This window comes from Ictalurus punctatus, chromosome 11 (genome assembly GCF_001660625.3).
Source record: "Ictalurus punctatus breed USDA103 chromosome 11, Coco_2.0, whole genome shotgun sequence".
NCBI classification, from domain to species: Eukaryota; Metazoa; Chordata; class Actinopteri; order Siluriformes; family Ictaluridae; genus Ictalurus; species Ictalurus punctatus.
In genome coordinates this window covers 21,647,346-21,665,826 of record NC_030426.2, presented here as the reverse complement: position 1 = coordinate 21,665,826, position 18,481 = coordinate 21,647,346, and the positions used below count along the sequence as shown (strand labels likewise).

General features: G+C 40.7%; 1 protein-coding gene across 1 annotated transcript; it reads left to right on the top strand.

Annotated features, from left to right (window-relative positions):
* The first annotated feature begins 1,883 nt into the window (after positions 1–1,883).
* On the top strand, positions 1,884–12,326 carry LOC128634004 (uncharacterized protein C1orf226 homolog). Its single transcript, XM_053683488.1, has 2 exons — positions 1,884–5,928; positions 8,300–12,326. Exons 1-2 carry the CDS (start codon positions 5,501–5,503, stop codon positions 8,877–8,879), a joined length of 1,008 nt encoding a protein of 335 aa, XP_053539463.1. The 5' UTR covers positions 1,884–5,500; the 3' UTR covers positions 8,880–12,326.
* The last annotated feature ends 6,155 nt before the right edge of the window (positions 12,327–18,481 follow it).

Sequence of the window (18,481 nt, the reverse complement as noted above, 5' to 3'; positions counted from 1 at the left end):
TGCAGTCTCCTGTGGGTTTGGCTAACGTAGCACTGTTTCTCAGCAAGGACCAACTCAACCAAGCTATGCCTCTACCGTTCCACTGACTAGCACAAGATCTGTTTCATACGACTTATATTTTAGCTCTTTGGCCAGTGACCCTGTGTGTGGCACTCCTTTATGGTGGATTGCTCTCTGAAAAATATCATTTGAGCCCCACTCTGACCTTTCAACTTGTGACCCAGAGTCTGCTGTGTTTCATCTAATACCATAGAGCAATTTCATCTCCCATCCCCCTGCACAAAAGACATACAAGTTAAAGATTTATATCCAGGCAGAGGGTCATGATTAAATATTCATGGCTGACACATCAGTGCACAGCTTGGTCATTCATATGTTAGGCCAGATATGACACAGAATGGGCTAAACTAATTTAGTTTCCTTGTTTTGTTAGGCAGATTATTGCGTTGTCATATGGCTTTTGAACTTTGTAGCCATATTAATACAAGCTCATTTCTCAAAAAATAAAACCCACAAAAAAACTGTGGGGAAGGTGAAGAGGGTAAATGTCAAGACCGATATCACTTCAATCTGTTTTATTAATACGATCCCCATTAGATTATAAATTGATCATTCTAAGAAACTATTTTTTCACATCTACACCTTATCATAAGCACAGATTTGCCAACACCTTCAGTCTAGCCGTAGCATTTCTGATTTTTAACTTGATGCGATACAGGAGCCACCAGAAAACTATGCTTTCTGGCTTTTTTTCAGCTAAAACAACAATCAGATCGATCACAGATATAATTCAGCTGAGAGAAAAATCGAATCACTGAAGCGGGAAATGAAACGACTTTATCTGGGTTTATTAGATAAAGGTGCCAAGCTTGCTAACAAGAAAGTCCTAGCAAGCATGGAGAAAACACTAGTAGGTCAACTTTGATCTGTGAAATCACAAGCCTCTGTTCTGTGAGCCAAAAAACAAGACGGCAGAACTGTCATGTCTTTGGTTGGTGGGGGAAAAAAGTTAGCCATTCATTTTTAACTAGACTTTTGCATTTTCTTACTCTTGATTGTCTGACATCTAGGGTACAAAATTCCATGTCATCCATAGATATACTCTGGGGGTTTTGTGGTAAAATTCTGGTTTTCTTCTCTCTCTCTCTCTCTCTCTCTCTCTCTCTCTCTCTCTCTCTCTCTCTCTCTCTCTCTCTCTCTCTCTCTCTCTCTCTCGTAAGATTTTCATGTTAGCAGTATTGGCACCTCTGCCTGGAACTGGCTTTATGAAGATATTAATGTGTGTAAATTGGTTTCTTTGCAGGACAAACTGTATTGCTAGTTTAAGGTTGATTTAAAATGAGTTGGGTTTGAGCTTTAAGACATGAATTTGATCAAAGTTAAAACGCTCAAAGGAAAAATGGGTGATTATATAAATCAGAGAGCGCTACAGTAAATGGAGCACTCAAGGCTCATGTCCCTTTTGTGTAATTGAGTTCACAGAGTGGTCAGTGGAGCGTGTCGGAGTGTTCTCATGAGCTCAGCAGGAACGGCCCATCCTGTGGCGGATGGCGCGATGAACTCTTTACTTTTCATTCTTCCCCTCTACTGCTCCTTGTGGCCCCTCCATGTCACATCATGGATTCGGTCTATGTGAAATATCTTTCCAGACTTCGCTACACAGAAAAATAGCGTATCTGTGGGAGTGGAAATGCACTTACTGTGTAATTTGTCATTGACCCTTGCTTTCACTTCACTAATAAAGCTTTATTTCTTCTTTCCGTTCCTTCTTTCCTCTTTTGTGCCTTGAAGGTTGAAATTTGACATTGTGGCAGGAATCAAGGCCCTGGGGGAGTTTGGAGCCAACTGTGTGGTCATCAGGGTTGGCCGCCGCAAGCAAAATTACTGTTCAAACTTTCTGTGGCAAACTTTGCACTTCATTTCAGTTTCTCCATCTTGGTTGGATGTTGCATTATTTATTTATTTGTTTATTTTTCTAACCAGTCTGCATATAACTAACTGTATTGCCCTCAGGTGAATTATAGGGTTCGGAATAATACTTGAAAATGTACTATTTTATATGTAAGACTTATCGACTCACCCTGAAGTCCATGCATCTTCGATCGACCCATCTGGTCCTGGTATGGGTTAAAAGTTGTTTTCTCATTATTCTGGTCAGGTATCTGCAGCTTCTGTTGTTCCCCATATGTTTCTCATACACACACAAAGATCAGATGTAGCAAGAAGCCTGTAGAAGAGAAGAACAGATTTTGCCACACGTTACTGACCCTGACTATTGTGTTGGAATCCTCAGTAGATATTCTGATCTTCAGTCCAGAGATGCATGCGTATTGTGCCAGTTGAACCCTGTAGAGAAACATAAGCATAGGTGACGTTGTTTTAACAAACACTTGGTGGCAGGATACATTCCTTGTTGGTTTCTCTCTTTCTCTACCTCACGGTCTTAAATTGTATCCCCTTTCTTAAGTATGCTTTTCCCGCAACACTGTATCTGTGTGCATTCCGTGTGCTTCGTTGCGTTGTTCCTGGGAAGGAATATTACATTTGTAAACTTGGCTGACTCCCACAGATGCAGTAGATATAAAAGTGGTAGGCTTTATGTAAACACAAGCGGTAGATTAATTGCTTTGTTTAAGAATATAACCCAGAAGACCTAGAAACATGCCTCCAGAGGTCCATACCAACATCTGGATAAAGAACAAACATGCACACACACACACTTTGTAACAAATAAAGTATCTTTAAATGTAGCCATAAACGTGGACCATGGGGTCCAAGCACTGATCATAAATAGACGTGTGTTTGACCGATCACAGGATCTCATTCATTTAGTATAAACAGGTGACTCCCTAAATGATTGTTAGGTTATCCAATCAGAGTTCCTGAACTAATTTGTGTCATGATGTCACTTAGCAATTTTTTGTACAATTCACTTTACAAATCACTGAGAATCCTTTTCAAATAAAATAGTGTTAAATATTGTGCAAAAATAAAAACCAGTAGTACCAGTAGAGTCTGAGGAATGCAAAGAGATTGCGGAGGCCCAAGACGAATATCTTCTTGTAGATAGCGTAGCTGGATTAGTGCGTGGGATTATGGGGTAAAATACTTTTTAAAATAAAAAATTATAGATAGATAGATTTACAATCATGTGGAAAGAAAAGAAGTACTCCCAGTGTAAATTGTTGGGTTTTTTGACCCGTCTCATATCTAGGGTCTGGAGTTCCCTTTGTTATTGAGGTGTGTGGTGTCATCATGCCAAGATCTAAAGAGTTCTGTAAGGGCTTCAGAAAAAAGTGGATGCCTATGAGTCTGGCAAGGGATTTACAAAGATCTCCAAATTATTGGAAATGCATCATTCCACTGCAAGGAAAATAATCTACAAATGGCACAGATTTCAAACCCAAGCCCAAGACCAGACCGTCTGATGCAAAAAGAAGTCTAAAAGAACCCCAACATTTCATCACAGGATCTGATAGAAAGTCTGGCAACTGTTGGTGTCAACGTGCATGCTTCTACAATCAGAATGAGATCGCACAAATTTGATTTGTATCAAATTTGCATGGGAGGCGTGCCAGGAAAAAGCCTTTGCAGGACTACAGTACAGTTTGAAAGTGAGCATATAGGCAAAGACCAGGCCTTTTGGAATAATGTGCTCTGGACAGACGAATCAAAGATAGAGTTGTTTGGCCGTAGAAACAGCAGACGTGTTTGGCACAGACCAAAGACAGCTTTTCATGAGAAGCAGGAGAAGATGGAAATGTTATGGTTTGGGGTTGCTTCACTGTCTCAGGGACTGGACAGCTTGCATTCACTGATTCAACTATGAATTCTGCATCATATCAAAGAGTGCTTGAAGATAATGTCAGGCCGTCTGTCCGAAAGTTGAAGTTGAACTGAAAGTGGACTTTTCAACAGGACAATGATCCTAAGCACACTCGCAAATCCACCAAGGAATGGCTCAAAAAGAAGAGATGGAGGGTTATGGAATGGCCTAGTCAAAGCCCGGATTTGAATCCCATTGAAATGTTATGGGGGAATTTGAAACAGGCAGGACATGCAAGAAAACCCTCAAACATCTCGCAACTGAAAGAATACTACATAGAAGAGTGGTCAAAAATTCCAGCAAGCCTCGTGGACAATGATGCAAAACGCCTACAAGACGTTATTTCTGCTAAAGTGGGCAATACTAGCTTCTGAGGCCAAGGGTGTACTTACTTTTTCCACAGAAGAATATCACATCTATTTATATTTCTGGTGAATAAATGATTGAAAAAGCTCATTTTCCTTACTCTTCAAATATATCGACTTTATTAATAGGCACCGTTCCAAAGAGGATCAGATGTTTGCTTCTCCAGATCTGTCAAAAAAAGCCAACAATTTCCGTAATTGGGGCGTAATTTTTTATTTTTTATTTATTTATTTATTTATTTATTTTTTTACATGACTGTACATACCACACCACCTCATTGTGCATCATTTTCCTATAACAGCATGGCCCGCTGTTTGTTCCTTATATTATATTACATGAGTATAACGCATATAAAATATTTCGATAGCTACACAACACTGTTTGCTTTATGTGAAGCTAATGTTTAATTCATCATCCACTTCCTATTTCCTTCAACCATGTACACAAAGCTTTATGATCTTTTCCATCATTTGGATGTGTCTCTTAAGCTGCACCAAAAAAAGGAATTTGTATGTAAGAGTTGTTTACTGTTCATGAATCCTACAGTCTGAAGCTTTTTATTATGCAAATATTTTTCTAGCACATCTCGCTGGTTTGCCCATCCAAATATTTTCCCTGCATGTCAATGACTCCTCTGTCAAACATTTGCATAGAGTGATTGTACAAGCGGCTCCTCCGGTGTACAGTGCTGATACCAACGTGGCATGAGAAATCTTTGAAAGTGCTTGTTATCAGTGGAAAAACTGGGTTAGGCTAATGAGGTTTCTCTAGCTCAGGCTCTCATCCTTCAGCCAATTCTCCAATAGTTGCTCGGGGTAACAGGCTAAAAATCACCGTGGCTGCAAATGTACGTTAAAGGCACATTAATATCCTGCTTGGCTTTCTAAAGGCAGGAAATTGTCAAAATAGGATGCTACATTTGTGGGTTATTCAGACACTTGCTTGGTATTATTATGGCATGTTTGTATTTTGTTTTCCGCCTCCCATGTGGCTGTGTGAGAGGAGCCAGTGGCAGCTGTGTAAAGGTAACAGATTTACACTGGGAAATAAGTATCTGCATGGGGAAATATTTTGATAAGTCTATTTAACTTATATACTGTATGTATGTGCTGTTATTAAAACACCTTCTGTGTCTCCCTCAAATGCTTTCAAAGAAATATCAGGAGGTAAGATTGCATCTGAAATATTGTGAGATGTTGTCATTTATGCTGTACTGCAGCGGCTGAGATTTGTGTTAAACTGTGTGGTGCATGTGTTGCTGCTTTTGTTTCAGTTTCAGAGTGTTGATTTTTGCTTCTGTTTTTAAAAATGTCACACGATGAACGAACATCACTGGCGGAATCTGCTTTTCCCTACAAAAGCATTATTATTTGTTCACCGTTCTTCCCAAGCTTCTGTATTTTTATAATAGCACCACAACAAAACAAAACACAAAAAGTCGACCTGTTTTTCTGCCTTCTCTCTGCAGTTGACCAAAGCATGTTTGAGAACTCAAGTGCAGGTGAGCAGCTGAAGCAGGGGACGAAGCCGAGCTCCGTCGCCGGCCGCCGTGACGTCTCCTCTCCAGGGGGCCAAAAAGGCAGCACACACCTGAAGAACCTGGGTAAAGCCATGGGGGCCAAAGTCAATGACCTGCTGCGGCGTAAAGAGCCCGGCAGCCTGGGGGACATCGGAGTCACGGAAGTCAACAAGAACGTAGGAGCAGTGTGGTCCAGCCACAAAGTGACTGTGAACAGGTAAATAATAATAACACATGCACACAAAAGAAAATCATATATTTGATGACTTTTTCCCCCATGAGTCCCAGCTCTTTGAGAAGTCATCTTTACATTTCCGGCATTTGGCAGACACCCTTATCCAGAGCGACTTACATTTATCGCACTTATACAACTGAGCAATTGAGGGTTAAGGGCCTTGCTCAAGGGCCCAGCAGTGGTAGTTTGGCAGTGCTGGGGCTTGACCTCCTGACCTTCTGATCAGTAACCCAGAGCCTTTAAGCACAGACCCACCCCTGCCCCAGTTCGTTAATCATTTTGCGTTTGTGATTTTAATGTGATTTAATAAGAATTTACTTTGAATTCAATTCGATTTACCATAACGTTATGGACTTTTCTGTGCAGTAATTGTTATATAGGCTCAGCCCGAACGTTTTCTGAGGGGCAACTATATTACTTTTAATTCTTTTAACCTCTTCATATTTGTGTTAATAAAGCTCTTTTTATGCAATGAGGTTTTTTTTTTTATGAAATAAGTCTTAACACTTATAGTTAGACTGATTTTATTTTTTTTCCCCAGTAGGATGTGTTTAATGAAGCTGAAAGACTCATCTGCACTTCCTATAGCCCCTCGCAAACGGGCTACCATGAACCATAACGCACACATGCACAAATGTTCGTTTTTTTAAATATATATATATATATATATATCTTATTATTACTCTTTCAGATGAAAACTGAAAGTGCGGTTTTGACTATTTTTCACAATAGTTTATGTAATAGTTTAATATAGTTATACGTTTATATGTTGTTACATGCTTTTTTTAGTGGGAATTATAAGACACGTTCATATATTCTAGGTCACATTCACAATGAACTCAACATTGAAACATTTCATTGAACGCAATGGAAGAAAAAAAAAACCCTCCATTTATCGTGACAGAAAGCGAGAACGCTGTATCAGGGCATATTTCAAGCCAAGCGCTCTAAACACCTGCACAACTGTCAATCATTCTGGATTTGGGCACATCTCCCGTTTTGATTAGGGGGGAAAAACAAGACTGCTCTTCTGGCATATTTTTCTGCTCCACTGTTGACTCCTACACAAAATGTGTAAAGTCTGAAATGTTGCTGGTTCTCCCTGTTCTGTATAAGGGACGGAATAGTTTCCACCCAGAGAGCAGGGCTAATTTTGCTCTCTTGGCTGTAGCATTGTTGCGATTCAAAACTCTCCATAATCAATGCTTAGACCGTTGCACCACTCTGGAGACCGTTATGGGTTTTCTTACACTTCAGTGTTTATGTTCAACTGCAGAACACTGCCTTTTCATTAGAGAAGCAAGTGAGGCTAGTACATTCATTAGTTTTCTTATTGATGTACTGTGGAGATTCATCTACTTTCCTCTGAAGCACAGTAGCACGAAAGTGGAGATGAGACTCCTAATGCCGAGATCACAGAGAACCATTCATTTTTTCCTTTACAAGGACTTTGTGCATCACATCTGTTCCTTGAGTGTGAGCGTGGAATGGGTGAGCAAGTCTTGAATCACTGTGGCCTTGATTGGCATCTCTGAGTGGAAGAAAAAAAGCCTCAAGGGGTGTATGTGGGTGTCTCGAGGATGTTTTTCACTTGCAAATTTGCAAACTTTGATGATTCTGACTTAATTGGAAGACAAACAACCATAAAGCATGTTTCCTCATATTTATGTGCCTGTAGACCCGTTTAATGCAGACTGATTTTTATTTTAATTACTCTTAGAAACCCTTTGAACAACTGATGAGATCTTGTAAGCCCATAGATTTACAGGTTTCGGCACTTAGGGTCTCTTTCCATGCTCATTACATTCAGTCAATCGACTAGCAGTAGGCTGTTCGTAAAATTTATTTAGGCGTTAGCCCGGGACTATTACGCCTAATGTCATAAATTCTGTAATGATGTACAGGATGGACAATATGTCTTCACAACCTCTAATAATGACTGATCAGATCACTATAGTAGTCATTATTTAAAAGGAGATTAAAATTCAATTTAAAATTGCATCCATTACGAATGAAGCTTTGGCCAACAGTGTGATCTGAGCCACTGCTTGTAATTTCAGCTTCTTATCCTCGATTATGAAACAAGACAGGCTCTTAAGCACTCGTTTATGTGAGTCAGCGTATGAGGTGTACCAGAGCTGTCTGTCTCACTGCTCCCACACCAACCACTTACTCAAATGGGGAAGGGGGGGATGTACGCTATTACACTTCAATTATCTTAAGTCAATTATTTTAGGTCGACAAATGACAGACTTTCTTCAAGATTTTCATCACTGGTATGATTTGAATACACAGTCGTATAGTGTGTGATGATGCATCAGCCACAGTGTACCTTCTGTTCTTTCTTTAACAGCCACATTTCACTGGACGCTTTCCCTCGCCTGGATCCTCCACCTCCCACCAATAAGAAGCGTCTCCCTCGCGCTTTGAAGACCACTCAGGAAATGATGATCTCCTCTGACCCTGTGGTGGCCTCTCCAGAGCTCTCAGACTCCTCCTTCTTGTCCTCCCCAGAGAAGATCCACCAAACCAAAGCCCCTGCGCAACCTGAAGAGCCTGAAGATCAAGTGCAACCCTCAGGAACTGATAGTGCTCCGGAGGCCCTGACAAAAGAAGAGAACAGATCAGGCCAGTTTTCTGATATGGATGGCATCCAAACAGCAGACGAAGAGAAGGAACGAGGCACTGTGGATGAAGACCAGTCGCACGTGCTGCTCTCGGTTCCAGATCTCATCCACAAGGACGGCCTGGAGCTCAAGCAGAAATTGAGCAGCTCTGAGAGTAGAATGGCGTCCACACCGCGTCCAGGCAAAGGAGACCGTCGAATCAGCATGAGCGAGGGAGAACTTCTTCAGAACGGCTCAGTGGGACACATGAGGACCTCCAGCACGGAGAACGAGGAACCACACCCAGACCTGCTTTCATTTGAATAAAATCTTCAGCACATTTGAGATCAATGTCACGATGATCTTCCCGATCAACCCGGTCTTCGTCGGTCTTCTTGAGAGAATCTTTCTCTGCGAGACGTTGGTTTAACTGAAAAGGCAGTCACCGATGCTCGTACAGGAGAACCCGCGGGCCTTAGGGGAACCAAGCGAAGTGGATTTATCATCGTGACATTTCTGTGAACCACTGTATTTTCTGTGTGTGCACTATAATGTGTTTATTATGCCTCACTTTATTATGTATTACCACAGAACTATTCTGAATATTTTAGCCTAATTATTTTAATAACTCAAATCACTATTTTAGATTTTTGAAGCTTTTCCTGCACCTGTCAGTACTTCTAGCCATTTCAGAGATTATTCTTGTTGTGCATTTTATACTAAAGGATTGAAACAGCTGGTCAGTAATAGCCAAAGCGAGGACATTTGATCTGCTGTAATACTTCTAAAGCTGTGCATGTACTCCGTATCCCTGTTCACGCCGCTAAGCGATGCAGAGCCTCAATACGGCCACAGCGCCAAGCGATGTGCGTTTAATTCAGATTTACAAAGTGCACCCAGAACAACATCCCCGCTCAGATTAGTGCTTTAGTACCGCTCTTAATTAAACGTTAGCTACGTTTCCATCCAAGTGATTTTGTTTCAGTTTTGCGACGTTTAAATGTAATATTTTACACATCGTGCAAAACTTTATTCTTTTTAAACTTTTGTCGATGCGTTTGCAAAAAAAAAAAAAAAAAAAAAAAAATGGTTTCAATACATTTTTATTTTATCGCTTGTAATATGCGTAATATTGCGTAGTGTCTATGAAAACTAAGCTACTGGGGTTGACATAGAGAATGATCTGTGCACTACCAAAGCTATGCATAGTATTATGTGATGGCACAAAGGCTGAGAATTTTTTTTTTTTTTTTTTTTTTTTTTTTTTTTTTTTTTTTTTTAACGGAGATCCGATGGTGACATGCATGGTCATGGCACAGTAAAGCATTAGTTTCATGTCCCCACTGGGGCTCTGTACTACTCCAGTGCAAAATTTTGTAATGATTTTGAGATCACACTCCTTTTTCGTTTTGCTTTTTTTTTTTTTTTTTTTTTAATATATATATATATATATATATATATATAAAGGTAAATAAACTGCTGTTCAGATTTCCAGCGTCCATACACCAGATCCTTAGTGACCAGTTTTATGGGTGGTTCACTTCAGGGCACTTTAAATAACATCTTTTCTTGGGCATTATGACAATATTCAGACTAACTTTACATTAGTCTGTATGCATTTCCCAGTTTTTATTGGAACTGGGAGTGAAATCTCAGACTTGCTGGCTAGTTTTTGAACACAGAGTCAGTCTCGCGTATCAATCTGAATAATCTCACTCCGAGATCTGTGTATCAGCGGTCAGGCGGAAGATGCTGGAAAGGTGAGAAGCATGGATAAGAAATGTAGGGGCTGAATGAGCAGAAAAATAGAAAAGATGTTAAGGTCTTCACTCTTTTGACCTGATTAGCATGCTAATGATTATGCTAGGTGGTAGATATTTGGTAGAACTACAGCTGTGTGTTAAGGCCGAAGGAAGTAGAAAGTAAGACATGGGTGTATGTATAATCAAAGCAAGGTCCAGGTAGCAAGCCTGTCAGAAAGCCTGGCCATCCAGGAGGGAAGATAAAGCAGGACAGAATGAGGCCCAGGAATCTGAGTGCAGGATTCTGAGAGAGAGGTTCTCAAGCACAGAGCGTACAGAGTGCTGCTGACGGACAGTCAGAGTGACGGCCTGCTCGGGGAATGGCACTAATGAGGCTCAGGCAGTGCAAAGCCGTGAGAATGGGCCTGGAGATGATAAGGAATGTCGTAACTCGATTTACACCGTAGCGCTGTTGAATTCTCAGTTCTGATTGGACAGGAGGTGTTGATTCATATTCTGCTTTAACAGCCGCAGTGGAAGCAGTCAGTAGTGTTCTCTGCAAGGCAAATCGCAGCTTTCTATTAATGCGCTTGTTCTCATACATTATCCTTTCCATAGCAGCGACTTGCGCAAGGACAAAAACGTGTAATCGTTTGAAGATTTCTGGAAGGAGATTTTTATTTCTCACTCTGAAAGGCGTCTCCGCTGTCAGTACTTTGCAGCGATCAGACGTAAAGCTGTGCCTTAACATGTTCCGACACTGGAAAGTCTTCAGGATGAAGGACTTTGCGTTTTCTCAGTACCATATGTTTTGGGGTTTTGTTTGTTTGTTTGTTTGTTTGTTTGTTTGTTTGTTCAGTTCATTTTAAGAGAGGGGAAAAAAAGGACAGAGGAACTGTTTATAGCTGCTATAACATAAGAAAATAACACAGGGAACTAACTTATTTTCCAGATGTTCCAGAATATGACATGCATAAATGGACAAAATGTACACGTTGTTCTTTAGTTAAAAAAAAAACTGTTTGTAAACATTTGCTTTTGCAGAACTTTGCTTTTGCTTTGCGCCCTACAGCCCACTACCCTGTCACTGATTATTTTCCGATAACGGCATGCGTCCAGATGTTTTACCCCTAACATAAAGCTCAGCCTGACATCAGTCTGGCTCGCACGATCCTCTGGAAGCACAGTCTTTCACATCGAACAAATCCTCCTCTTCAAGACCTTTTGACCACGTCAGAAGGTCTCCACTCGACTTTCTCCCACTCCCAGTGCATCGACGTTATAGAATACTTTTCCGCCGTTCTATCAGGGACATCATGCAATATTTAGTCGTTTCAATACGGTTAGAATGAATACCGAGATGATTCATGGATGAGGCGATGAGCAATTGCAGAAAGAAAAGGTTTAGAAAAGAATTGTCGGTCAGAATGATGAAAAGCATTACGTGGGTGTCCTGTTTGAGTGATGGACTCATTCTTCTGTTCAAACTGTCCTTCACGATAATGGACCGCTCTTATAAATGGAACCTCGATACGCGAGGACACGTTTCATTTCACCTGTGAGTCAGCCTTTTGCTGTACTAATGCTGTGTGCCTTCGCTGTACGTGCCACTGGGTCATAAAGTGTAAAGTAACATTATTGTATGAATATTTTATGATACTCAAATGTATATGTGCTTGGAGGGGAGGGGAGGGGAGGGGGTGGAGGGGGGGGGGTCGAATCAACTAAAAGCTAAAAAATAATATTTCTGCTTTAGTCCGATTTGAAGATGATTTTTTTTTTTTTTTTTTTTGCGATCAGAATGTATTAAAAAGAAAAGAATAATTATTGTCGTTTCTTTGTGTTTTAAACTGTCACATATCTTACTTTATAATGCTCACTTTATCATGATAAACGATTGAAGGAAACTGTTGAAGGAACATTGTGTTTATGAAGGTTTTATGAGCGCACTAAAAGCAAAAAAAAAATAATAATAAAAATAAGTATAAGACCTCAAATATTACAGATTTTGTATTAAAGCCATTTTTCAGAATGAAGCCTCGGTGTGTTTCTTCTCGATGCAGTAAATGCTTCCGTCTGTTTGGATGACACAATCTGACAGCTACATCAAACATGTTGTGTTTTTTAAAGATTGCGACATGTTCAATTGATCAGGGTGAAACCAGGCTTGTGTTATAATATCGTTTAATACGTTTAATCCCACTCTCGCCATCTGTGTTCTCGTTACAGATGTGAAGCTGGTTTTAAATAGCTTTCGGCAGATGTTACGTTTATCTTGTTTGTCTCTGGAGCCAGGACGTTTATTTTAGAAAGTTGTATGAATAATTGTCCTCCGTTCACTGACTGTGATATTTCTGTCTTTGGATGGTGATGGATTCCGTTTGAAAACGCGTACGAGTCGGCCGTGAGACGCACGGAAGATCCGTATGAGGAAAAGCCGAGTGGGAAATTCAGAGAGGATTGTAGCTCTGTTTTAGTTACTGCACATTTTTCACAGTCCCACAGGCTGCTGAAATTAAATATGAAATATTAAGTAAGAATTAATATGAAGGCTCATATCCAAACCCAATCTCAATGGAATTCTGAGTCTGTAATCAAATGAGTGTGTGTGTTTGTTTTTTTTATTATAATTACTGTAGTGTAAGAGTCTCTACTAACATTTTCAAAAATTACCTCAGAACAAGATCATAAATAGAAGCTCATAACTGGAAGGCGACGAATGACTACAAGACCGTGGGTGTGTAATCTAAAATGCATTTGGATCACCGAGGAATGCTGAACTTTTTTGTTCTATTTCGGTCACATCCTGTGCTTTGTCGTCTTTCCCTCGCACAGGACTATGGCACTGCATCCTTTTAATCACTGCCAGCTAGACATCCTGTGTAGACAGAAAAGATTCATGAAGAAGTGTCTCCCCCCCGAGGAGATGTGCAGTTTCAATACAACACACTACCTCGGCGTGGAGGAATCACATTTAAGCACGACAAACGAGAACAATATTTTTTCTGATGGAGAGAGATCCATCCATCTTCTATACCACTTATCCTTCCTTCAGGGTCACGGGGAAACCTGGAGCCTATCACAGGGAGCATCAGGCACAAAGCAGGGTACATCCTGGACAGGGTGCCAATCCATCACAAGGCACACGATCACACCCATTCATACACTACAGACATTTCAGTTAACCTACCATGCATGTGTTTGGACTGGGGGAGGAAACCGGAGTACCCGGAGGAAACACGCGAACTCCGCACACACAGGGCCACGGTGGGAATCGAACCCCCGACCCTGGAAGCGTGAGGCGAACGTGCTGACCACTAAGCCACCGTGTGGAGAGAGATATTACAGGTAATAAAACAGCCGTGAAGCGCGAGTGCAGGAGAATCCTGTATCTGTTTAAATCAGGGGGGAAATAATTGCATTGTGTGAGTGCAGACCACAACTCCTGCTGTGTGTTAGCAAGGATATGGGCTGGAATCGGGGTACCTTCTGCTTTATTCCAGCAGAGACATAAAACTTCATTATGGGAAATGTACGCCGAGTGCGCAGGGTTCTCAATCAGCTCCGTTTTAGTGTTCTGTGGTGCTTGAAAGTTTGTGAAGCCTTTAGAATAGTCTATATTTCTGCATAGTTATGACTTAAAACGTCATCATATTTTCACACAGGTCCTAAAAGTAGATAAAGAGAACCTAATTAAACAAATGAGACAAAAATATTATACTTGGTCATTTATGTATTGTTACCCTCCCCGGGAGTGGAGACCAACAAAGATCCAAGAGCAAGACGTGTAATAGTCCATGAGATCACAAAGGAGCCCGGAGTAACTTCTAAACAACTAAAAGGTCTCTCTCACATTGGCTAATGTTAATGTTCATGAGTCCACCATCAGGAGAACACTGAATAACAATGGTGTTCATAGCAGGGTTGCAAGGAGAAAGCCACTGTTCTCCAAAAAGAACATTGCTGCATGTCTGCAGTTTTCTAAAGATCACGTGGACGAGCCAGAAGGCTATTGGGAAAATGTTGTGTGGATGGATGAGGCCAAAATAGAACTTTTTGGTTTAAATAAGAAGCGTTATGTTTGGAGAAAGGAAAACACTGCACTTCAGCATAAGAACCTTATCCCATCTGTGAAACATGCTGGTGGTAGTATCATGGTTTGGGCCTGTTTTGGTTTGGGCCTGGACCAGGACGACTTGCCATCATTCATAGAACAATGAATTCTGAATTATACCAGTTAATTCTAAAGGAAAACTGAATCTCAAGAGAAAGTGGGTCATGCAGCAAGACAATGATCCTAAGCACACACAAGTCGTTCTACCAAAGAACGGTTAAAGAAGAATAAATTTATTGTTTTAGAATGGCCAAGTCAAAGTCCTGATCTTAATCCAATAGAAATGTTGTGGAAGAACCTGAAGCGAGCAGTTCATGTGAGGAAACCCACCAATATCCCAGAGTTGAAGCTGATCTGTACTGAGGAACAGATTAAATTTCCTCCAAGCTGATGTGCAGGACTGATCAACAGTTACCATGACTGAAATAAGATGAAATTCTGAGCAGCAGAAAAAAAATGGAGGGAAATGTTCTTTAATCTGTATTTTGAAGAAAAAAAAAATCAACAATAAGGTAACAGGGTGTATCCTGTGAACACTGGCAACAAGACATTACACACACACACACACACACACACACACACACACACACACACACACACACACACTTTAATCTCAGTACTCCTCCAAGCAGCATGTTTTTCAAAGGTGGGAGCAAACCAGAAAACCAAATCAGTCATTCAACTTCAGTTATATTGTATTTGTATAGTGCTTTTACCAGCGAACATTGTCACAAAGCAGCTTTTCAGAAATATCTATATATATTCCAGATATAAATTTTAAATTTATCACTACTGAGCAAGCCAGAGGCAAGGAAAACTCCCTGAGACGATATGAAGGGAACAGAGCAAAACTCAGTGAGGAACTTCATAAATACAATCAACACATTAGGAGCCCAACAAGAGGGGGGAAACCACTCTGGACCACGTCTACATGGTCTTAAAGGTCTTAATCACTCTGTTCACCGTGCAGCACTCGGCTACTCTGATTACTGTCTGCTTCCCCGAATACCTACACAAACAAAAACTAAAATCTGACAAACCTACAGTGAAGAAATGGCCAATCAAGGCCAAGTTAGAACTGCAGTGCTTTGATTGCATAAGCTGCCCAAGTTGCTGCTGTGCCAGTTGTACAGGTCTACCACTGAGTCCATACTGTTCTCATCAGCTAACATCTGGTTCAGCTCTGCCACCCAACTGGAAAAACTTCAAAAGGGTTGTAAGGCCAGCAGCGTGCCCTCACTCCAGTACCTGTACACATCCCGGGTCAGGAAATGGGTCGGGAGAACCATAAGGACTCCTCACACCCCACACATAGCCTGTCCAGACTCCAACGCTCTGGCAGGCGCTACAGACTAATCAGGACGAGAACTTCCAGACACTAGAATAGTTTCTTCCTGGCAGAAATAAGAATGGGGCCAATGGGGGAATTTCGGCAGGACACTGGGGTTACACCCCTACTCTTTTACAATAAGTGTCCTGGGATTTTTAATGACCACAGAGAGCAGGACCTCGGTTTAACATCTCACCCGAAAGACGGTGCTGTTTTTACAGTATTGTGTCCCCGTCACTATACTGGGGCAGTATAGTGACATTAGGACCCACACAGACCCCAGGGTGAGCGCCCCCTGCTGGCCTCACTAATACCACTTCCAGCAACAACCTTAGTTTTCCCCAGGTGGTCTCCCATCCAGGTACTGACCAATACTCATAAGCTCAACCCCACTTAACTTCAGTGGGAAACCAGGTGAGAACTGCAGGGAGATATGGCTCTGGCCACAGTACTGTCCAAAAGTTTTAAACACATGCAAAGAAATTCTGTAATGTGATGCGAAGATGCCATTAAAATTATTAATTAAATGTTTCTGAATTTAAAAAAAAAAAAAAAAATTCTGTAAAGAGCCGTAAACAGTAGTAAATGAAACAAAGTTAATATTTGTTGTGACAAAAAAAAAGAATTATAGTAGTCTCCGGTAGAGTTAGTGCAGGTTTATAATGAAATGAGCTGTAAGTGTTGTTGAGCATCTTGCAGAACCAGCCACGGGTCTTCTGGAGACTTTGACTGTCGCACTCGCTTCTTATTTTTGCAGCAAAATCCAGCAGCCTTCATTATGTTTGTTTTTTTTTTTTGTCTGAAAAGTGTCTCTTACGCAATACTCCGCTTTCTTTACCGACATGCAAACATTTTTCTGTAACATTTCATTTTGTGCTGGAAAACTAATGTTCGGGAATCTAAAATATTTATGTCCTGACTCGATAATGTAGAAGTCATGAAATAAAAAATCTATAACAAAGTTTGTACTAAAAAAAATAGGGTGCCTAAAACTTCTGCACAGTACTGCATATCCTGTCCAAACTGACACGCTGGTAAAGATTCAGTCGTATCCTGGCAGCAGCGAGGTTTTGCAGTTTTTCTTCTTTCTATCGTCTCCCACTGAAACCAAAACAAAACCAAGTATTCTCTAAAGTTAAACCACAGAATATAAAAATAAAGATAATGACATTTTTAAAATGACTTGTCAGAGAAGTGACAGCTGCAGGGAGTTTAAGAAAGAAATTAAGTTCCTTGCAAAGGTCATGTGACCTACTAATGATCAAGCACTACAACAATCAGTTAAAGATATGAGGTATATGTAATACACAAACTTTTACGGGGACACTCATGTGTCAATTGTGAAGACGTGCATATCTCTACAGAGATCACTTTTTCTGAGTGAACTGATCATAATTAATCCAGACATATGTTTGTTAAGTAATTAGTTAATAACATTTCAAATATATATATACACACTAGTCGAACAGACTGATGTATATTGCACTTTTAACAAGACATTGCCACAACGCAGCTTAATAGAAATCCAGATGTATTTTCAGATGTCTCAAATTTTGTCATGGCACTTCAGACATTACGTCTCACAATGGTGGAGAAAGGCATGCTGTGGTCTGCAAAACAGAGTGAGTGACTTCTTTATACATGGAGAGAAAAAGCATCGAAATGCATATGACTACACTCAGAAACTCCCAATTAGTTTCGGATATTCGCATACGCTTTCACATAAACGCTTCACCCAAACCTCTGACCATTAATCTTCAGCAAAAGCAAAGAAAAACAAATAAACTTAAATACTTTTTTTTTTTTTTTTTTAAAAAAGGAGGAACTGATCTCTGTGAAAGTAAACCTGCAGTAATAACATCTTCCCCAAATATTAAGGCCAAATGTGAAAGTGCTCTAATTCACCTGATACAAGTATAAGAAAGTTGCAGGAAGAACACACAAAGCCACAATTAATCCCGACAGCCAGAGTAAGTGGTAAAGCAATGGACACAAAGGAAATGCATTAAAACTAACCTGCAACATTGTGGCAATAAGACTCCTCAATCACTTCAACCTACAGCAGAGGCTCAGCCGTCTGTACCCTTGTTGTCTCATGGTAAATGGTCTGCACTTATATAGCGCTTTTTTTTTTTTTTTACCTTAGCATTTCTACAAAGCACTTTACACTGTGTCTCATTCACCCATTCACACACACACACACTAATGGTAGCAGAGCTGCCATGCAAGGTACTAGCTTGGGAGAGCAACTTGGGGTTCAGTGTCTTGCCCAAGGACACTTTGTCATGTGGAGTCATGTGGAGTCATGTGGGCCAGGAATCAAACCGTAAACCCTACAATCAGTGGACAACCCGCTCTACCACAAGAGCCACATCCACTCAGATATACACTCAACACAATTAGTGCTAAAAATGAAATTCTAATGCTAATGCTACAGGTCACTTTTGCACAACAATGAGCATTCCTCTTTCCCATCAGCCCCGCTGTGGGATGTCACCTGTCAGTGGAAGCGGTGGACATTTAAAGCTGGCTGAGAGGTGGACTCCAATGAAACATATACATCTATGCAGAGGATTAAAAGAGACAGCCACTAGATTGCACGACAGAGCCGAAACGCCCCGGTCCAGCAGGTTTCCATTCAAACCATGTTTACTGATTTCACAGCAGCTATTCTGGGACATGTATACAGTATCAAGGTACAGGATATACGCGTCAGCCATCTTGTGTGCACATGCACACACAC